The sequence below is a fragment of the Balaenoptera physalus genome (genome assembly GCF_965194825.1).
Source record: "Balaenoptera physalus genome assembly, chromosome: 5".
Lineage (NCBI taxonomy): Eukaryota > Metazoa > Chordata > Mammalia > Artiodactyla > Balaenopteridae > Balaenoptera > Balaenoptera physalus.
In genome coordinates, this window is record NC_138884.1 from 2,513,044 (window position 1) to 2,536,631 (window position 23,588).

At 38.9% G+C, this 23,588-nt stretch overlaps 1 protein-coding gene across 3 annotated transcripts in view; it reads right to left on the bottom strand.

Annotated features, from left to right (window-relative positions):
* GASK1B (golgi associated kinase 1B) overlaps positions 1 to 23,588 on the bottom strand; it is a 110,603-nt gene that overhangs the window by 36,674 nt on the left and 50,341 nt on the right. For 2 of the 3 annotated variants that reach the window (XM_082461785.1, XM_082461784.1), the window contains exons 4-5: positions 19,947 to 20,173; positions 98 to 17,067 (exon numbers count right to left, since the gene is read on the bottom strand). In XM_082461785.1, the coding sequence (XP_082317911.1) occupies positions 16,860 to 17,067; positions 19,947 to 20,173 (435 nt within the window). In that variant the 3' untranslated portion in view covers positions 98 to 16,859. Of the gene's footprint in view, positions 1 to 97; positions 17,068 to 19,946; positions 20,174 to 23,588 lie in introns of those variants that run through there. The other variant, XR_014263588.1, reaches the window with a different exon arrangement.

A 23,588-nucleotide genomic window follows, 5' to 3' on the forward strand; every position in this document is an offset into this window, starting at 1 on the left:
TGTAAATAAGTTCATTTGTATCATTTTTTTAAGATTCCACATATAAGTGATATCATATGGTATTTAACTGCAAAATATTCTCATTCCCATGAAATCCTTTTTTTTTTTTTTAAGGATTTATTTGCAAAATGTTGAGAAACCTGTCTTCTGTTCTTGGCAAATAACTTTGACATTAGCAACTGCAGAAACAGATGCCTGTTCACACTGTTATCCAAAAAGAATAAAGAAGCACGCCAAGGTCAGAGCTATCTGAAAAAATCCAGTAATGACAGATGAAGAAAATTACAGAAAATGAGAGACATGCAAGAACGGCAGGAACCAATGATTCTGCTGCTGGATTACATTGACCTCAGTGGAGAAGGAAAAGCAGCCCACAGTGTTGATTAGGGTTCGTTTTACCATGAGTTCCTCACCTGGAATTGTAAAATTCTAGCAAGCTGATCTCTAATTAGGGCAAAATCATCCTACTTAATTCCAGCTTCGTGAAATGTTGCAGAAGTTTTCCCACTATTCGTTGAGATAAAAATTTTTTTTTTTAAATATGAGTAAATCCAAACTCCAGTCTGCAAAACAGACTATTTACCTTGAGTAACAAGCAGCAATAGAAATTCATCCAATATCAAATGGCTGGAATTAAATGAGAGACCTTTGCTGTTACAAAAGATATCCCTGAAAGGAACGGTGACACGTGTTTCCTCTGGCCGCACACATCAAAGGAAATGCCGCACAAATGCTGCTTTTTTGCAAGTTTGTTTAGGTATGTCTTCAAAGGACTTGGATTGAGGCAATGGGTTAATCCTTAGCAAAAGAAAAAAATGAACATATGTCGAAGTTATGGAGGATCAAAGCTAAAATCTACCAAGTGATTAATTTGCTCTAATGAAAAGTAATTCTGCAGAAGCATTTGGAAATCCAATGGTCTGTAGAAATGGTAAATAAATGCTTCCCGACCAACTGTTGCATGGGATTGAACTGTGATTTTAGCACTTTACTAATGATTCTTCATGCTGATCTGATATTGTTCATGTCAGCTTGGCTATGAAGTTCCAGGTTGCAGACCCAGACTCTGTGTTTGGAGATGGGGGAGAGAAAAGCCCACGCGGAGACAAGCGAACGTGGGGGTGAGCCACGACAGAAGCACAACTTGTATTTCCTGCTGGTCAGTTCAGGCAGGCAAATATCCTGACCCAGATTTAAGAGTTCTAGGAGGTGGCTGTCAGCTTTGGTCCCCCAGGCAAGGAGAAGTTCTAGTTTACACAGGCGGTCTTGTCCCTTCACGTCTGCTCCAGGGTGTGGGGATTGAGGCCGCTGTGAGCACAGGCCCAGCAGCCGAGGTGGGAGGGGTTGTTGCTTTACTTCTTCATACCCCTACCTCCTCCTCCCTGGACTGAAGGGGAACCTCATTTTCTCCAGTTTGGCTGAGAAATGACTGGAGATACTCCTAAAAACTTAAAGAAAATAAAATATTTAACAAGGAGGCATTTCATAAAGTAAAATTTTGACCCAAATGTAACTAATATTTTGGCTCATATGTAATACCCAGTCCCTAATTATGTCTATCAGGGAGTCACTTGATATTTTAGCTCTAGTTTTTAGAGAGACCGCCTAGCACTAGATCCTAGACTTCTCAGTGGCAGAGACTTGACTTTATCCATTGCTGTAATCTCTGCAGTGTCAATCCAGAACAGGGCCATAAACAAGGCCCGTTCCTGTCCTCAGCTCTCAGCACCATACTGCGCTGACATTTCCTCACCTCTTATCATATGGAAAGCAGATCCCATAGACTTCAAGTGGACATAGTCTATTCCAAGGGTCCCTGCTCAGGATTTACTTATTTTCTTTTAGTCCCCACCTCCATCCATCTTCTCCAGCCCAGTTCTTTTCCGGTTATGTTTTTTGTGGTTTTTGTCAATCCTACTGCCATTGAGTGATTAGGTGGGTAACAGAGAAGATGCAGGCATGAAGGGCAGCAATAAATACATGTCTTTGGGTTGATTGAAAGTCATCAGAGGTGGCAGAACAAGAAAAGTCAAGGAAGGTATGGCATATAGAACATGAACCAAAGTGGTGCCTAAGGGATGTTTGACCATCCACTAAACACAGAACAGGAACCCCTAATATGAAACACAAAAATCTAAAACTTACTGGACAGTTTGGTCTTTATTTTTCTGAGGGCCAGAAACCTACCATCATATGAGATATTTACAGGCACTAGTTAGAGAGCAGAGCACAGCCTGAGGCTTTCTGCTGGGAACTTCTCTAAAATATCCCCACCAACATTAAAGGAGCTTTCTCATTAGAGCCCCAGGAGTTTCTGTTTTTAAGGCCAGAAATAAAAAAGAAAATTATTTTTCAAGGTTAACTCTTCTCTTTGCCAAATAAGGATATTCTTTCATAGAATACACTGGAAGATTGGTGTGTTAGGCTCTGAGATTCATGAAATCTTCAGTCAAATTCCAGCTAGGAAGTCTCATTAGGAAAATTGCAAATCAATGTTGTTTATATTTGAGTTGTTAAATATAACTTCACATTAAAAGTCTGTACCATGGTGATAGGTATCATCTGAAAATGTATAACTTACCTAATGGATCATTCCATTAACTACGATAGGAGAAGAATTCAAGGCACTCTTGACTTTCCTATTGGTTTGGTCATATACTGCTCAAACAAGTCCTAACGTATTAGTTATTCTTCCTTGTCACGTATAGATCTTACCCCAGGGCAGGGGTGGCGAGAAAAAGAGGGAAAAAAAATCATGGAGTATTAAAAAATCCAAAAGATAAGGTAAGAAAATTAGATTTTCTAGGTAAATTTCAAAATGAATTTATTATCTTAGACCATGTTTCAGTATATACTTGCCATCTCTAAGTTATCTCCACACAGTTTTTTAAAACCACTCCAATTGGACTTTTACCCCCACTACTCCAGTGACACTTTGCTTGAAGGTCATTAATAAGTGGTCAGTTCTCAGTTCTCAGACACAGTTTCTCATCCTTTTGCGATGTCTTGTTTTTTTATTTTTTTTAATTAAAAAAAATTTTTTTTATTTTCATTTTTTTTTAACATCTTTATTAGAGTATAATTGCTTTACAATGATGTGTTAGTTTCTGCTTTCTAACAAAGTGAATCAGCTATACGTATACTTATATCCCCATATCTCCTCCCTCTTGCGTCTCCCTCCCACCCTCCCTATCCCACCCCTCTAGGTGGTCACAAAGCACCGAGCTGATCTCCCTGTGCGATGCAGCAGTCTTGATAGAAGGAATTTAGGGAGATTTACTTTTCAACAGTAGCCTCTTGTAAAATGGGTCCTGTACTAACCAGTTCTTTGGGAATGGCTTCTCATTTTTACATATGGTGATGGAACAGATTTGATAGTCTATCAGCTTCATAAGAAAGAACGTGGTATTCTAAAAAAGCACCTCATCTCCCCCCGAAACACTGGACTGAGCCATGAATGTCCTATTACTCTGTGCATCACGCGCTCAGATACCCACTGGCCTTGAGCTTTGATGCTGTTTCATGGTCACAGTGACATACGTGGCTGCCTGGAGAGTCCAGGTTCTTAAAAAACTGTTCACGATGATAAAGGGAGAGACGTCTATTTTTACCTCTCAATCTTCCACAATCCTCAATGACTTCATATAAGCCAACCAGATAGATACTGGATTGTTGAGTATATGTTGGGGACTTAACACCATTTTTAAGAGGGTTGTCACTCATACAACTGGCAACAGGAATGCAAAAAAAAAATGTTTCAATCAAAGCAATGGTAACAAAAATTTTACAAAGGATCACTTTTTGGTCATGAAAATAAACTTTTTTATATGACTCTCAGTGAAAGTAAAAATTCTTTCCCAGCGCAGAGCTGATTTTATATGAGTTTAAATCTGTTCATTGTTTTTTCAATCTCTTGCTTTAAAACACACTAACTAATCAGTTGAACAAAGCTCTAACTGGCTATTATATGTACTTGCAAACTAGCAAATTCAATTTTCGACATAACAACACAAAGTAAAATGAAGTGGAATGCTGTGATTTTAAGGGGGCTTAATCCTCCTTTGTTCTGTGAACTTCACCAGCTTTCACACCATAGCGGTCTCACAGCCCTTTGTTCAAACTCACAACATCGAATGTAAAGAATGGCTTTACATTGTGATTTTCTTACCCGAGGAATCCAAATGCATCAAGAAAAATGTTCATCAAGGCTTGGAACAGAAAGAGGTATTTATTTTACATGTGCCCGAGTTCTGTGTAACTCAGCATCATGGCAAATAGATTGAGATTGCAATTCTGAGTTGAACTTCTCTTTGTCTCCTATGAATCAGGAAACCCGAACATATGGCCCAAGATGATAACACTTTTAAAGAGTAGGTACCCATCTTGGGGAACACTGACAATGACCATTTCACACACATGAGTAGAACCAGATGTGCGAGGGCTATTGCAAACTTGAGCGGCTGACGCTTTTCTCGATTAGATGGCTCTTAGTCAATGTTTGGACTTAAACACCTGGCCATGGTTTCTGCAATTTATCTCGGTGTGTATAAGAGATACGAATTCTCTCAAGGAAGTGAGTCACTGCGACAGAGTGGAGAGAACCCTTGGATGAACTTGGGAAGGTTGTGTAGCCTGATTGTCTGTCATAAGCACGAGCTGTGAAGTTGGGTGGATTTGGATATGAATACTAGGTTGTCACTTCCTGGTTGTTCTTAGACAAATTATTAACTTCTCCATTCTTTCTTTATCTCATGTGACAGGTATAGTCTAGAGGACTAAAGTATTTACTGTTTTTGAAGTGTATCACACCATGCCAGCCTCATAGTGTGAACCTGATATGGGTAGCTATCTTTTTTTTTTTAATTTTTATTTTATATTGGAGTATAGTTGATTTACAATATTGTGTTAGTTTCAGGTGTACAGCAAAGTGAATCAGCTATACGTATACATATATCCATTCTTTTTCAGATTCTTTTGCATATAGGTTATTACAGAATATTGAGTATAGTTCCCTGTGCTATACAGCAGATTCTTGTTGGTTATCTATTTTATATATAGTAGTGTGTATATGTTAATCCCAAATTCCTAATTTATCCCCCGCCCCATTTTCCCTTTGGTAATCATAAGTTTGTTTTCTATGCCTGTGAGCCTGTTTCTGTTTTGTAAATAAGTTTATTTGTATCATTTTTTAGATTCAATATATAAGTGATATCTTATGATATTTATCTTTCTCTGTCTGACTTACTTCACTTAGTATGATAATCTCTAGGTCCATCCATGTTGCCACAAATGGCATTATTTCATTCTTTTTTATGGCTGAGTAATATTCCATTGTATATATGTACCACAACTTCTTTATCCATTCATCTGTCGATGGACACTTAGGTTGCTTCCACATCTTGGCTATTGTAAATAGTACTGCTGTGAACATTAGGGTGCATGTATCTTTTTGAATTATAGTTTTGTCTGGGTATATGCCCAGGTATGGGATTCCTAGATCATATGGTAGCTCTATTTTTAGTTTTTTAAGGAACCTCCATACTGTTCTCCATAGTGGCTGCACCGATTTACATTCCCACCAACAGTGTAGGAGGGTTCCCTTTTCTCCACACCCTCTCGAGCATTTACTGTTTGTAGACTTTTTAATGATGGCCATGGTGGGTAGCTATTGTGATTAAATTAGGAGATCTACCATACTGTTTCATGCCACAACCCACTAGAACTCACAAGTTATTATTTTCAAAATATAAATGAAAAATTTGTACCAATGAGCCTACATGAGGACCAGATCTCCAACTGTATCATTCTCCCATTATTCGTCTTTTGCTTTATCTCATGCTCTTTTCAGTTGATTTAAATGGTGTCCAGTACTTATTAAGGAAACTTTTAAAGAGCTGAAAGATAAGACAAGCAAACGGTTTGTGGAAGTATTCATAAGGCAAAGCTGATTTATCTGTCATCAGCCCAGGCAGTAGAAACAAAGTTATAAATTTCTTAAGAGCAACAACGTAGGGGGAAAAAGGATAGAGCTTTGAGGGAAGCAGGAGAATAGGACAGAATATCAAAGGCTGTATCTCTCCATCTCAGAGAAAGAGGATAAATCAGCATTAGTGAAAAAAGGGAAGAACCAATGGAGATTTTACAAAGATGAAATGGCTATATATGGCAGAAAAGTATTCTGATAGATATTGCATTGAAGAGGCTTTTAGACAAAATAAAATAGAAGGTTGCAATTCTGCAACTCACTAAAAACAAAATAGAAAGAGAAGAAGACCGCTGATAGTGGAGAAAGAGATCTGAGATGTTGAAAGAAGTTGAAGGGGATTATGCCGCAACAAAGGGAAGTAGGCTTACGGGACTGGCTTCTTGAACTTCACTGTCTGGTTCCCATTACTCTTCCTCTTCAAAAAAAAAAAAGTCATCCATTCCTTTCAGGGCAGAACATTTTGCCAAGTATGCTATTTAAATACTGATTTTAGAACATTTCCTTGATCTGAAAGCACACTACAAAGATTGGCAAAACTCCAAGCTCTTTCTTCCTGGAGTCCTTGTCAGAATTTACAGGAGGAGCTTTTTTCTACCAAAGATAAAATTGAAGAAGAACAGAACGTCAAGTGCACAAAACACAGTTCCTGATAATAAAATGCATTGGCTGGAGCTATCATGAAGGATATTTGAGAAATTATGTAAGAGATTCTGATTCATAAATATATCTGAAAAAATAATCTTTCTTTTTTTAGTAGGAACATTTGAAGAACAGAAAGGAAAGGCTTAAAAAACTCTATATAAAATTAGTTTTTCTTATGTATGAAAAAAAATTAGCTAACGCCTCTGATTTCCATTATACCACATATAGACAGATATTAACTTTTACAGTTTCACGATCAAAGGTTTGAAAATGGAAGCTGCTGAAGAAAAATGTGTTCCCTTATTTTCCTCTGCTGGATCCCAGGATCTAAGGCAGTGCCTGACACACAGTTGGCACTCAAGAAATATTTATTACATGGATGAATCAATAAAACTTTAAAGAAATCAAGTTAAAATAAATTCTGTAGTCCCCACCAGTTCAGAGCTAATTGGTCCAGAAAGTCCTGAGATGTGGGTTTAATCTCATGGTTTGGGGCATCCCAACCTGAGTTCAAAGTCTCAATTCTGATAATAGTAAATCACTCAGTTTATAATCAACTGTGAAAAGAAATCAACCTGTTCATTAAGAAACAAAAGAAAGAAAACAATCCAGCTCTTTATCTGGATTTATTGTCCCATGTGTGTGGTGTGGGGTGTGTGTGTGTGTGACCGTCAATTGCTCTGAATCTTTCTCAGTGATACAAATGCAGGTGACCTTCTCTGTTTGACCTAGCTCCCTTTAAAGACTACTACTGGTGTGATGACTACAGGTGCAGAAAATGCATCTAAGCCCACAGCAGCCTGTTTTACATACTGTTCCTGGAATATCTTTTCAAGTTATCTCCCATAGTCATGAGTTTTCTCAGAATGGTTAGTCAATACACTTTGAACCTTAAAATTTATAATGACCCACAATTATGTATGAAAAACACTTCAAAATTAGACACATCTTGCCTCACTCCTTGATTCCCTTGTGCCTAAGTAACTTCTAGATCTTCTAGATCACTTCTCCACATCCTCCCCATCCTCCTCCCCGACACACTCGCCAGTCTACCCCAGCAGACTCTTTTCTCACATGGTTCTCTTTCTGAAGAACGAGAAAGGGGAGAAAGGCATACAATTATTCTTTGGAAACCACTGAAATGAATAAAGAAGATGGCAAATGAGAAAGAATGATGTCTCTAGTATAAAGCTATAAGATGACCATCACCGAAAGCAGAAAGCAGTGCACTGATTTCTTTGAAAATAAACAATACGGTTCTAAGAAACCTAAGAAGGAGGAGATGGGATTATACCAGCAAAGACACTGCCATTTTGAAATGAAAGAGACAGAGAAAGCAGGACAGAATGAAGAAATGCTGTCAAACTCACTAACTGCAGATCATGGGATTTCTCATCCTGCATGATTCTGCAAGACAGGACCATAAATCTCTTCAGTTATGAATGTGCACTACTCCTCAAGAAGACAGAAGGATGATGCTGAGGGTGATTCAGAGATCATCAGGGCTGATACTCTCACCACAGGCCCAAGGGACAGAACTAGTTCCTTCAGCTCTCACTTGGCCAGGATACCCCCACCCACTGCCATCCCAGATGTCACGTGGGCAAGACCTTTCAGAGAGTCACAGGGGCAGAGCTGTGGGGATGACGCTGCCACCGCTGTGACCATGAAAGGTGGGACACCGAGCCAGAGAGGATTATTCTCAAGACTTTAGAGCCAATGAGAGTTGCCTTTCTAGGTTTGGGACTTACTTGGGACCTGTCACCCCTCCTTTCCTTCCTATTTTTCCCTTTCTGAATGGGAATGTTTATCCTTGACCTGCCCCATCACAGTATTTTGGAAGTCCACAACTTGTGTGGTTTCCCAGGTTCAGAGCTGGAGAGGAATCTTGTTTCAGGATGAATCATACGTCAAGTCTCCTGCATATGTGACTTAGATGGTATTTAAATGAGACTTTGAACTTTAGACTTTAGAGATGATGCTGAAACAGTTTAAGACTTTTGGGGCTGTTTGCATGGAATTTATGTATTTTATTTGCAAGAAGGATGTGAACTTTGAAGGGCTAGTGCTATAGACTGAATTGTGTCACCCCAAAATTCATATATTGAAGCCCTAACCTCAATGTGATGGTATTTGGAGATGGGGTCTTTGGGAGGTTTAGACAAGGTCATGAGGGTGGAGCCCTCATGGTGGGATTAGTGCCCTTATAAGAAGACACACCCGAGAGCTTGCTTCCTTTCTCTCCACCTGCACACCCCAAAAAGGCCATGTGAAGACTCAGTAAGGAGGTGGCTGTCTGGAACCCAAGGAGAGAGCCCTCCCCAGACACTGGCTCTGCTGTCACCTTGATCTTGAACTTCCCATCTCCAGTACTGTAAAAGGTAAATTCCCGTGGTCGAAGCCACCTAGCCTGTGGCGTTTTGTTACGGCAGCCCAACCTGACTAAGACAGAGACCAAAACCCTAACCTAGATGTGCTGCCTGGCAGATGAGGTAGAGGGGGAGAAATTGGGAAAGAGCAGCTGCCGCTGAGGACGGCACACGAAAATACAGAGGTGGCCTGTGCTCTACAACAACACTGGCCAGCAGACCTTCTACAGTGACGGAAATGCACTCCATCTGAGCTGATGTGACAATAGAGTATCCATGAAACACCTGTGACTACAGAGCATTTGAAATATTGCTAGTGTGACGGAGGAAATAAACTTTTAACTTTATTTCCTTTGAATTTAATTTGAATAGTTTCAGAAACTATTTCCTACAGTCTCGAAGGATATTTTTAAAACCCTTTGAAAAACTAGTTCAACTAAAAAGAATGAAAAAATTAAAAATCAATAAAGAGTTAATAAAAGCAGCAAAAGATGAAAGCTGAGCTTTCTAAAAAGGAAATTTGAAGATAAATTCATTAGTGGAATCAACACTGAGAAGCAGTAAGAAGTAGAATAGATGCCCCTGAAATAAAGTTAGAGATGTAAAGAAAACCCTTGAGAAAATAGTATCTTTTGTGAAGGAAAAAAAGAAAAGTAAGCAAATAAGGAAAATACAATTGATTCGGAGGCAGATTCCATACACACATCATAAATATCTCCTTACCTGAAAACAGAACAAATAGAACTAAAAGAATATTCAAATATATATTGTAAAAGTATTTCTGAAATGAGGAAAAATATAAATATGTTGATTTCTTGTTGTGTTCCAGGAAAATTTGATATAGAATGACCAACTTTAAGACATGTCCTGAGAATTTATTAAAATTAAAGAATGAAGAAAGAATTCAGTGTGCATCAAAACTGGAAAAGCAAATCACCTACAAGTTAGACGGAAAAAAAAAATTGCAGGCTGGCCTCTGAAATCTTATCTGTAATGTTCAATGCCAAATGATAGGGTTGCAATGTCTACAGACCTCCAGGGACATTTTGTTTTGAAAAAAAATATATGAAATCCAAATTTCCTATCACCAGGCTGTTCTTTAAACACATCCATACAACAGAGTGTTATTCACAAATGAGCAGGTCTCTGTGAATATAGAACTCATGAGTAAGTCTGTAAACATCATCTGATGAAGAAACCTGTCAGCAAAGAGATGAAGGAGGAAAAACAAAGACGTCAGGAATGAGGAAGCTGTAACTGATGGTGGGCAGGAAATCCATGCACACAAAGCAGTAAAGCACCTGTGACAGGTGGAAGCCGGAAGGTAAATAGCAAGAAGATCAACAATGTAAGCACAGTGATACATATTTCAGAAGTTGGTTTGGGAAGGAAAGAAGTGGGGGAAGAACACTTGAGAGCACGGACACCTTCATCTGTCACAGGAAGAAATCATGACGTGCTTTCTAAACTTTGTATTAGAAGAAGACCTAACTGCCTTAGAAACCAATCAGAGATTTTCTGTTGGTTGCAAGTATCAGAAAAACAACCAACCCAGATTAAGTTGAAGCAAAAAGGTGAATTAATAAAGGACACTGAGTCATTTCAAGGAAACCAAGAACTGGAAGGCATCTCCAGGGCAACTAAGGCAACGGCAGCAACAGGACCACAGGCACCGGCCGCCCCTCCCGTCAGCTGTCAGCTCCTCTGCGGGTTCCCTTCCATCTTTCCTCCTTTCTCTGTAATCAGCTTTCTCCAGCTCATGTAAAGTCTGAGTAAGATCTCCAGAATATTGTCCATTATCACTTTAGTCCTGGTCTTCCTCCTTTTCAGGTCTAAAATTCTGAGGCACGTTTTCTGATTGACCCAGTCGGTCAGGTGTTCAATTCTGAACCAATCAATGATGATAGCAAACAGAGCTGAATAAAGAGACTGTGTTTGCCCAGTGGAAGTCACGCATACATCCCTTAACCTCTCGACTATGGCCTGGGGACCCAGGCAGAGGGGAAGTGAAATGGGGGTGGGAGGGGTCCCAAGAGGAAGAGGGTTATTGAATGGACAATAGTAGACGTAGGTTGTATTTGCCTCAAATATAATCTGAGCCACCACTTGTACCTTTCGCCGTCCACTCATTCACCAGATAGTTCAAGTTTCCCACTTTCCAGACTGCTTTTGTCCAGTGACTTATAACTGGATATACCAGCCCTTCAGAACTTCCCTTCACTCGGGCACAGCGATGGACACATGCAGCCTGCTCATCTGCTTGGGTCCCAGTGTTTAGGAAACACAAAGCCTTCCTGCCAAGCCGGGATGGGCATTTGTATGAGAAATCGACATTTGTGGTTTCAAGCCACGGAGATTTGATGGCACTTTGTTCCTGAGACATTACTTAGTCTATTTTATTGATATTCCATCCTTTTCTTGGATTTCCTATGTGATTCTGCTCCGCCCATTGGCTGCTAGCTGCATCCTGGTCCAATAATTCCCTTCTAATGCACTTCATTACTCTTCCTCCCCTCCTGCTGTAAGGACACGGTCCCCGCAATATTTGACTTTCCGTCAGGGGGTGGGGGGGTGGTCCCCTGGGCTGTTAAGAGTCCTGATGAGAGCATGCCTTCTTTACAGACCTGTCTTCTTCTCAAAGGATACAGATACTGGCCTCGGGGGCAGAGGAAGGTAAAGCAATTTTACCACCACTCATTCCAAAATGTTTGTGCTGATGTTTAATTTGTTGTGTGCGCCTAGATTTATTCCTCACCTAAAATTTGTATTTCAGAGCCCAAGATGTCTCTTCCTCCTGACTCTCCTGTGGCTTATTTCAAGATCCCTTTCCCCAAACCATCAAACCTCTTGGGGCTCTGACTGATGTCATACAACATGGCAATCCATTCTAATAAGAGGAATTTGACAGAGAACATCTTCATGAACTGAACGTAAGAAGACAAAAGAAAATTAAAGGTTTACCTTCTATGGGAGGCCTTTTATCAATGGACTAAAGCAGTGGTTTTGAACCAGGGGATGATTTTGCCTTTCAGGGGATAGCTGACAATATCTGGAGACATTTTTGGTGGTCACAACTTGAAGGCATGTTACTACTGGCAACTGGTAGGTAGCCTGGGACAAAGTCAAGATTTCATTAGGAATCTATGTCCTCAATCAGGAAGTTCCTGCTCTGGATGCTGCCATGTCACTCCTCTTTAAACATAGTTCATCTCTACTTGCTACTAACAATAAAGTAAGACTAAGGAAATGACACAAATGGTACTGCCACAATTGTTACCAAAAGTCTTGGGAAAGTCATATTTTAACTGTCACTTGCTACCTGTTGAAGAGAGAGGAAGATTGACTCTCTCCTAGGAGATGCTATAAATTATTTCAAAATTCTCTTATGAAAGACCTGAATCTTGCAAGTTTCATTGTAATGTATTCTCACCAAGTTAGAGCAGATATCTGACTCACAGTTTATTTTTTTAAGTACTAAAAGGTAAAATAATAATGTTGACCTCAATTTGTAATACTCCTGAGGACCTGAAATGAGGATATAGAACAAGATCTCTTGTTCTCCTAAACAGAAGTTGAGCCAATAACATAGAGTACTTTATGAGCCAGATAATGTCTCGTGTCCTGGAGCTAAAGAAAATGTTGGCACGTTTTGCAAAATCACAGCTGTTTCAGTCTCACTTAGTTACTGGCCCACTCCCTGCAGCCCAGTTTGCCTTTTGAAATATAGCTCAGCTAGCTATTCTGCAGCATGTGATAAAAGCCCCTGACAAGGGAGGGTTTTGTTGTTTGTTTGTTTTGTTTTGTTTTTACCTCTTTGTCTCAAAAGCTTTAGAAATCTTGACAAGTGCTGCTAAGAAACACACATTACTTTTTTTAGAAAGAAGATGCATAGAGATTTCTTAATGTGTGCAAAATTGTATATATTTTTATCAACAAATTAAATGCACTTTGGAAACATGAGTGTAAAAAGATACCTTTCTAAGGTGAAAAAAATGTTGAACTAATTTGACCATATGAAACGCTGATGTAAGAAAGGATTTCTGTGACTTCATTCACATACCATGTTAATTTTTAGGCTACAAAACAAAGTCTGCCAGTAACCCGTCTGAGTCAGACCTTTCAAGTAGATGATCAACTAATAATTTTTAATAAATTAAAGGATGAAATGAAAATAAACTTAAGCTGTTGATCAAATGGTAGCATTCAGTTCTTAAAATTATGTGACTCTGTTTTGAAAGTTGTTAAAGTTTCAAACTTTTAAAATCATGACTCTCAAGAAAATACAATTATATGGCTCTGCAGTCAAAAATTTATTAAAGCAAAATTTTCAAAAAGGTAGAACTGCAACTCCTATGCAAATGTAAAATGAACATATGTCAAAGATTTTATTCAAATAATTAACTAACAAGGGAACCAGTAAGATGGTAAAATCATTTCAAAGAGTATTTCAAAGCTAAATATTTACAGGCTATGTTGGGATAAGATTGTTGGACTAGATATAAAAACTGGTTAATGTCTAACAGGGTAATAAACGGTAAAACCATTAAGGTTGTCTCTTCCACCAGACAGAAATTATTTGCATCTCCCTGGGATAAAAACTGACAAGTTAACCTCTGCTTTAGAGCACTGTTAAATAGTCCATTCAATCAAAAATCAAGCCCAGCCTTGCACTGAAAGAACACTTCTGGCTATTTCCAAGTGTCCGGAAACTTCTCTGACAAGTCGAATCATCTTTCATTCATAAAAGTTCTTAATTCTTGATGACACTATTTAGTTTTTAGAGAAAGGTCTTCATCATCTTTATTTGACCCATGTACGATTCCCATATCATATTCTCAGACTAGTGCCCTAAATGTGCATTATTTGTTCTGTGCTAAGATAAACATTAGAATTTCATAAGACAGTGTGTAGATGAATCTACATCTAGGTTATTTTAGTCATTAGCTGTAATTTAATGTATATTGAAAAGTACAATGGTATAAACAGGCTATTATATAAGTTCAGGGATTATAAATATTTTGAGCATAAGTCTAAAACATTTTATATTTCAATAAGCTCCCCAGGTGCCTAATAAGCTTAATAAATATGAATACTATAAAGAAAACTTTAAACATAATGGTAAGACTCACCCAAAGCAAAGAAAACCCCAAATTAGTGTTTTCTTCTAGTTTATGATACCTGTTAACTAATTCGCATACCACCTAAAACAATGCTAAATGTACACCAAGAGAAGGCATGAAATCACTGTTAATGATATCAAATACATGCATACACAAACACAATCCAGTATAATTTTTGACTATTCAATTGTTTCTTTTATCATGGATGAAGGCAGCAAACATTCTCCTAGACTTCACTTCTGAAAAGCAACCCATCTACAAAAAAACAAAAACAAAAACAAAACAACAAAAAAACCACCTACAGAATAAAAAGCACACATCTTTAATTTCTAATATTTTTATTATACATTGTTTAGATATTTATTTTCATAATATCAGCTTAAAAAATAATCACATAAGATTAAGCTTTTGTATGTCCGCCCAGGTAAATTGCTCTATTTTAAACTTGTCAAGTTACAAATAAACCCCATAATGTGCTATGTGAACCAAACCACAGCATAACGAGTATATCTGAAAGGCACAGAGTATTCCCTTAGTTTCAGTAAGAGCAGAGTATTACTTATTAGAATGAAAAGCCTGGCCTTCAGTCATCCATTATTCAAAAATAATGCAGCATGAATTATTCACTGATTCCAAAACAAAACACATTGTTGAAAAGCAAAGTGACTAAAATAAACATGTGTTCCTGGACCTTACAATCAGACCCACTAGTGGGAGGACCAAGCTACCCCAAAATGGTGTAGCTTGAGATGCAAAATTAAAGCCACTTCTGAGAAGCATGGAATTCCCAGCATCAATTTCACAAATTTGGATAAGATGGTATATTCCATAAAAAGCATTTTAAAATGCAAATATGCCACATGGATAAGACAGGGTATAAGGCAACTTGACAGAGAGTTATTTTAAAGTAGAGTCTGGATCTCCAGACTTCCGTTAGGCCAATTTTTCATTAATGTGCTGATTATTGAGACATAAAGGGATCTTAAAAAGCCCAAATACAGCAGATAGAAGTGGAGACTCATGAGGGTCCAAGCGTACACTGAACGTGTAGGACCAGGGGAGGCACTGAGGGCTACAGAGGGCACACTGAAGAGAAGATCGTCTGAAGACCAGCTCTCCAAGGGTCAGCCAGCAAGGGAAGGTGCTGAGAATAGGGCTTGAATGCGACCCTAGAAAAGTTATAATTAGATGATTGAATGATCCCTTTTCCCTTGGTCTGTCTTCTCTTGTGTTCAACATGCTATTTTGACATTCTGCCCCCATTCATCGGTGTAAATTATAATCTATAGATATCTTAGCCTTTATCAAAATGTCTTCAATAGTTCTAATCTACAGCGATATTGAGTAATCCTCGATCAGAACACAGAAAATGGGGTGCACTTTAGGAATAACACGCAGACCTGAGAAAACAGAGGATAGAATGCATTATAAACATTCTTAAATTGTATTTTTAAACTGAAAGAAGAAGTCAGTAGAGTAGCTTCTTAATAAGGGATGGGGGGAGGGTAATAATGATTTGTTCAGGGTTTGAAATCTCTATGTGACCATCTAGCAAACACCATGATGTGGACCCCTTCAAGGACATGAAGACTCAACACAGGAATACTATGTGTTCACGTCCTTCTACCTCATTAAAAAGTTGGTAGAGTTCGGAGAGAATTATTTGAGCCCAAATAATTTTGGCTGTTTCAGTTCTAGTCATGTGCTTTCATTGAGGAGAACTGATCAGCGTCGGGTTTTAATTGATGTTGTTCATATTTTTCATATTAGAATAAGCCAAACAATATATTTAAACACATTCAGTATCCAGTCCTATGGTCAATATCTGGACAATATCAATTAAATCAGTTTAAATATAATTACACAGAACAAATTAGAAGAAATCCGCTGTTATTAATGAAATATACAGAAATTATAGCATATCCTTGGTAAAGATGACAAAATGTATAAAAAGAGCATCCACTTAACAAAAAGATACTCTATAAGTATAGTTTCACATGTGTAAATACCTTATAACTGTTGAATGTCTAAGCCACTAGACGTAAGTTGGAGCGAAACTGAGACAGCAAAACTACCTAATGTATAAATCTTCGGATATGGATCGTTTCTATACTGGCAACAAATACCTTTCTAAAAAGGAATGGAAAATGCTATTCTTGCGCTCAGGATCGCAGAGCTGGCTGATCATTTATAGGTACAATAGAATATACACTGGGGGTTTTACAAATAAACCACCATTTCTCCTAAGAATTACTGTAGGCTCTGAGGTTTCTGCAGATCATACGCCTCCATTTTCCAACACAGAGTTGCCTGTGGGTCGTGTCCAGACTGCTCTATGTTCTAACAATTAGTAACAGAAGGACGTCCAGAATCGTTCCCATTAGAGCAGCAAATTATTAAAGGAGTCACCACCTCTGATTCGCACTGTCCTATTAACCAACACGACAGATGTTTTAACACGCCTAGCTGGGATAGTAATTGCAACCATTCTGTGCTCAGATGTTGCAACTCACAGGTCATGGTGTTAAAGGAAAATGTAAACCTTTTTTAGCAGTATAATTGTAAAAGCTTTTAGAGTCTGCTTATAGCGCTCAGACTCGTCATATCTACTTGATTAAATTCATTTATTTTGTGTATTCATCGCTACTGCCTCATCCCTAAAAGGACTTGAGGTTTGTGTACTTGACCCCAAAACAAAGATGCATAAATATATGTAGAACTCTATAGCCACAAGACCTTTGGCTACTCATTCATAGGTAACACTTTGGCCCCATGTGCGTTGATGTAGGTGAGCAGGATTCTGGCTCTCTGTTCAACTACATCGATAAGCTTCTCAATTCCTTGTCTACCTCCCTGACTCTCCCAGTAAACTTTATCAAGAAACAGAGACTGAAGGAGTTTCTGCCGTAAGTGCTGGCTCTTCAAAACAGAAACTGCGGATTCAGGAAACCTAAAAAGAGAAAATGATATTTCATTCTTCATAATTGCTTGGAAATATTATGCCTTACCCAATGGCTCTGCCCTTCATTAATCTGGCAGAAATCACACTATCAGATAATACCTTGAGAATCAAAACATTTTTTGTCACTGTCAAGCTGACACATCTCTTAATAATTACATACTAGAAGAATAGGTTTCAAGGGAACTGCATTTTCTATACCATTGAGAACTTGACATAAATACCAATGTTTAACTTAAGGTTATTATATGCAGGCAAAGAGAGGCATGGAATTAGAATGGATTCTGATAACCTGGAAAAATACTTTCCTCAATCTTAAGCTCCACTGCACCCATAGAAACCACTTTAATCAGTCAAGTAGAATCGTAACCTTATAAGTGCCAACATGGGGTTTTATGCAAGGAAATATGAGAAGAAAAATGCTGACAATTTCAGTAAAGTACTCTTCTAGAGGAGAAGATGCATGACTGAATTTAATGAGAAATAATCCAAAATGTATGTAGTAAAAAGAAAGAAATCATTCCAAAATGCCCAATCAAATAAAGAACTGCCTTTGGTTTAGATAATACTTCAGGATTTCTAAGAATCTGGGAACATTCTATTGAACCAGAATACTAAATTGTTTTCAAATAAATTTAGCAAAACTCAAGTTTGAGACCCAGGGCATTCCACAATGAAGCATCTCTCTGGAAAACCTGAGGTCAATTTAGAAGGATCCTTGCTGAATTACCTAAAGAGAGTGCATTGAGATTTCCACTCTTCATTTAGAAAGAATAAAGCCAGGGGTCTAGCAGATACATTATCTGAAGGACTTAGTAAAATTTCTGGTTCAAAATTACCAGTAATGTTTTGCTGAATCTCCAATGTGGCCTCTCTCCAAGCTTTCATTAAAATGCTGATGAAAGCACAGTACAAATATTGGAGTGTAATAGTAAGCTTAGTTGTTCCTTAAAAACTAAAACAGAACATATACTTGTTTCAAGAGTACAGTCTGCCAGGAGTTTCAGGCCTCTGAGCACCTTCTCCAAAGGTCAGTGGAGCAAGCTGGGGATAGCACTGAGGGCGTATGAATACAGCAATCCACGTGCTGCAGCATTTCTGATGCTGCAGAGAGACCAAAGGCCACAGAGCTGGACATGCTTAAAAGATGCTAATCAGATTCTCTGAGCTCCCCGAAGACATGTCCTATATAATTTAGTGACCACAGTACTAATTAAGTAAGAATTTTTGCTCTATGAAGTACTAATAATCCATGATTTATCAATTCTATGGCCCTTGAACTAATTTAGCTGTGGCAGAATGTACGAGATGAAACTGCTAAAATCATGGATCTCTTTAGCGACTAATCCTTTTCATAAGGGAAAATCAAAAAAATTACCTGACTTTGCATTACACTGATTAATAGAAATATTCTGTGCATAAATCTGGGTTAGCAAAGTCTTCATGTTTGCTGTTGAATGGGTAAAGTACAGATTCAAAGAAGATTTAACTTTAAACTCATTACTCCTCATAATGCATTTAAGGTTAAATCTTCTTTGAAAGCATAAATAAAACGTTATTCATATTTTTATGAATGTATAGGATAGATGGATTCTCTAGGCATACACTTAATTCCAAGAGGAAATGCAGGGATTTAAAGAAGACCCCATAATACCAACTCAGTAAGTGATGCCTCTGGTATGTAAATTTTCCTACACATACAATTTCCTGAGCTTAGACACTTAGAAGAGAGAATCTAAGAGAATCCATATAGTCTACCTTCAATCCACAAAGAGATGTGAAGAATGAGTATTAACTGGGAAAGACACAACAAAAAGTCATGAAAGTGGGGCTCCTGAAACCCTCATTGTCTCTAGTGTCAAAAGACATAAAATCCACATTACCTAATTCATGGAGCTAGGAAGAATTGTTGAAATATGCTTCGGAGTTTTATTAACAAGAGAAATAGGAACAGAAAAATTACTGGGCTTCGACTTGGAAGACCTGGCTTCTACCCTCAATTTTAGGCTCGCTCATGTGTTCCCAGCAGTCACTCAGTTTCACAAAAGGCTGGCTGACTGTTTCACTAAAGCACCCTTCTATCTTCAAGTTCAGACACACACCCCAGTTTCTTAGTGACCCCGATTTCTCACTAAGGTACAAAGACTATGAAGTGTGCTTATTGGGGGGAGCACTGAAATGTAGCCTCAACCTCCACGGTTGGGGGCGAACAGCCCAGACTCTGCAGTGAGGTTCCTGCCACTATGGAGTGTCTTAGTTTCCTATATTTCCAAATACTTCTTGAGTGTAAGCTCAAGATACCTTTCCCCATAATCTATGTCTATGGAAGGATCTTCAAATGCTCAGAAACCCTCCTACTTGAATTAAACAGCCATCGTCCTTGGCCACCGTGTCCTACTCAGCCGACGGGCTCTGACTTCCCATGCGCTGATCAAAGTCACTGAGTTTATTCTGCCTTTGGTCATACTGCCTTGTCAATATCAGCTTGTCTGTTAGTTCCCCGGTCCTGTGCCCTGGTAATGGAGCACCTGTCACCTGCTCACCCCTGCTGTGCTGCTTCCTATTCCACAGACCTCCACATGACTCCAACCTCACCCACACGGATTTTCACAGTGAGGGTCAAGCAACATGACGGAGGTGAAAATGCAGCAGGACCTTTGTAGGTTGCACGGGCGGGTCAGTGACGGTAAAACCTGGCGGCACCCTTGTTCTCTTCCCCTTGGGTTTGGTTCCCTTCTCTGGGCTTCCATTCCCAGATTCTCTTTAAGGGCTAAATTGATCAGACACAGGCTGTGAGTCTTCTCCAGACCTTACTACCTGTTCAAGAGAAATGTAATGTCCTGCAGATGTTACTACATCAAGAAACTTACTCTTTGATGCCTTCTAACAGTTTGAAGTTCAAGTTATCTTCGCTTCTATCAAAGAAACCCTGGTTGTCTATAAAGACCAAGTGCCTCGGGTCCTGCTTTCGCTGGACGATGTGGGCTAGAGCCACGGCATCCTGGTTTTCACACTTCAGCCTCCGTCCACTCTGTACACAGGCGTCTTCCTTCCGAGGTCGGAACCCACAGCAATTTGTATCCAAGCGATTATAAATCTGATAGGGGAAAACAAAAACAAATCCAAGATGCTGAGTAAAAACAAAACTTGGGAAAGTCAGAAGATTTCCAAAGAATGAGCGCTTTCTAAATAGCTGACTTGCCAGAATCTAATTGGGGCCAGGCTCATTTAATTAAAGGCAACACTTAAAGTCCAAGGTTCATATCCTTCTGACTCAGCGATGGGTCTAAGCATTGCCAGATCTGCTAACAGCTCCAAAGGCAGATCATCCAAGCTAAGCATCTCCACCCTTAACATTCAGAGTTCCCACTGACATCATACACTGATGCGTGGCCAGAAGAATCTCTGCTCTTATGCTACTCGGGACAGAAGATAGAAACGGTTGTACTTTGACACATCCGGAAAACCAGAGTTACCTCAATGGCTCTAAAAGTTTACTGCATCCCCTAACCTCTCTGGATTTCAGTGTTGCAGTGTGTAACCTGAAATAACAGAGAAGAGATCTACTGAAAAGATGTGCGATCCAGTAATGATAGCCAAGAACACTCTATGTATGGAGCCCACAGTTAGATTTTAAATAAGTAAGCAGAATGAACAGAACAGATGGGCCTATTGGTGTTTATTGTGGGTAATAGGGCTACTACCCTCTAGAAGAGGGCAAACAGATTAACTAGGAAAGGGAGAATTGGGTTACTTCCATTTCTTTCGGGCAAGGGAAGGAATAATATTTATTAATCAGGGTAAAGAAAAGCTTAGGCTCAGGAGTTAGATAAATTTAAACTCAAGTCTCTTCTCTCACACTTTTCAGCTCTGCGAACTTGTATAGATCCCTTTACATTACTGACTCTCAGTTTAATGATCTGCATAATGGGAATGAAACTATTCACCTTGCACATTTAGTGGGAAGATTAATGAAAGTGTCTGGATACACACCAGCCCTGACCCAGGCATCTAGAAGATACTCAGAAAAAAAAGAAAACTGTCATTACTATTGTTGAGACACATTGCACACACTATATGAAGTGATTTACCTCACAACAAGCTTCCAAGGCAAAAGGTAATTTCTCCATTTCAGTGAAGGAAAACTGAGCCTCAGAGAGATTAAATAATCTGCTCTGCTACTTAAATATTAGTAAGTAGCAAAGTTAAGATTCAGACACCGTTGTGTTTGTCTTCAAAATGCCACGATTTTCCCCCAATACGTCACGTTGAATAGTTTAAGGCTAGTCGAATATTGTACAGACGCTCAACATTCAAAAGACGGCTCAACACAGAGTGTCATTTTTATTCTTTTGTCACTAAACTCCCATCCTTTCTCTTCTTCCTGAGTTTTTGCAGATCCTGTGGGGCTGTGGCCACTCTAGGTGGCCACTTGCTAAGGAAGGGATGCAGAAAGAGTAGTACCAAAATTAAGCCTACTTTGATATAACTCTTCATTCATTCATGCAACAGATGTTTATGTAACATCTTCTACCCCCTAGCGGTGGGCCAGGCACCAAGGCAAATGTCACCCATGGCCAGCACCCCTCCACCAGCACTACTTCCTGAGGAAAATGAAGTGGTTTAATCTTGTCTCACTACCACAGCAAACTTTGAGAATTGGACAAATGACCCTCCTCTCTGTTTCCTGCAGGTAAGTAGACTTGGTATCAAATAGCATACTTTGGGAAGCAGGGATTATAAGAGAAGTTAGCATAAGCCAATTTTCTATGAGGTTTATATAAAAGCAGTTACATGGGATGGGGTGGTCCTTGAGCCACGAGAACTTGGACAGTTCGGAGGGTACAGTGCTGGTCGAGAAACAGTCTACAGATCAGGGAGGGCTCTGGCAGAACTGGCTCCAGGTAGCTGATACATAGGGTCATGAACCTAACCAGTGGTTTATCCAAAAATGTCACATCGGCTGACTCCAGGGCATGGTGAGTTCCCAGGGTTGGTGCAAAGTTTCCCAAAGGTGGGCAGGAATGCCCACCCACGTCACTGCAGGTTAAATGAAAAAAGCATAAGTTGGAAACTGTTAGAAAAATGTATTGAGCCCTTTCTTCTCAATTTGATTTATTTTACGTAGCACCCTGACTGCCTTTGAATAGAAGAGAAACCAAACGATATAGAGAGATTGTATGTGCTCACCAGTTTTTAAGTTACCATCGGGGGCTCAGGGAGAATGTAAAATGAACTCTTCTGGAGGCTGCTTCTCACCCGATGTCCCCCCTTTTTGGGGTGGGGTTTTAGAAGTTTGCTTATTGGACTCGAGAGGATTTTTGAGACTGGGCTGACTATTTTTGAGGGCTTGTCTATAAAAATATATTGCCAGTCACTTTCCAATGTCTCTTTTTTATATACATTAGCTAATAATTCTCAAAGAATCCTTTACCCTTTTCCCATCATCTTCATATGTTTTTATCCAATTATAATGACATTATATACGGGGGGGAAAACTTAATCCTCTTTCATTTGGGCTACAAAATCAAGGTGTGTTGTGTTGGATATGTGTGTTTAGAACTTAAATTTTAACAACAAATCTACCAGCCAGTTCTTAAATAGTGCTCTGAACCCTAAGCTCTTTCTTCATTTTTGATTTCTAGGAGCGGGAAAGGACCAAGACATATAGCAACATTTCTGTTGTTTCTACAACAAGGACACGAGTATCATATAAGCTATTGCTAAATAATAAGCACTTTAGCGTTCAGGCCGAACTTTTAGTACTTCTGTAAATATTATACTTTTCTATTTTTAAGCTAAAAGAAAGCATTAAAAGTTAGAAGTGGGACAGACCGAATTAGGGCATCTTTTTACTATCTTCTAACATCGGACTGTTTCGAACAGTGCACTTTTAAAGTGTTTTGTCTGATCTCATTTTGAATCACTCAACAGTCTGTGATGATTTCACCACTCCCCTGTCAGACCGTTGTGCCCTTCAAGTCTCACAGACCTTGTTATTGAAAGTGGGTGTGTGCGTTCAGCTTAACTTCTCTTCCAAAAATGTTTATCGTTCCTTTTATTCAGATCTATGCATGTACCTGGTGGGTATGTTAACAAATGTTGAGTGTGTGTGGTGTGTGTGTGTGTGTGTACACCTACAGATAGAGAATCAGATTGTAAGGCTTTAAATACTCTGAGTATTACTTTGTTTTTCTTAGCATCCAACTATACTAAATTATGTCTTTGTATTAATAACCTTGTCTAGCAAGGGCTTAAGCAGCTATTAAATCTTGTTCCTAGCTCTTCCCAGAATTTTGTTTATAGTCTCCCTTTCAAACTGACATTCAATATACCCAAAATAATTTGACCACAAAACCATAATCCACTTCCTTAAATTCAACACCATTTTGCTTGGCATTTAATTTAGTTATATACTGAATATATTTCCACTTACACTGAGGAGAGTTTACCCACTTTTTAAGGCCCAATAAAGCACATCCTAGACATCTATATATCCATAAATATGGTTT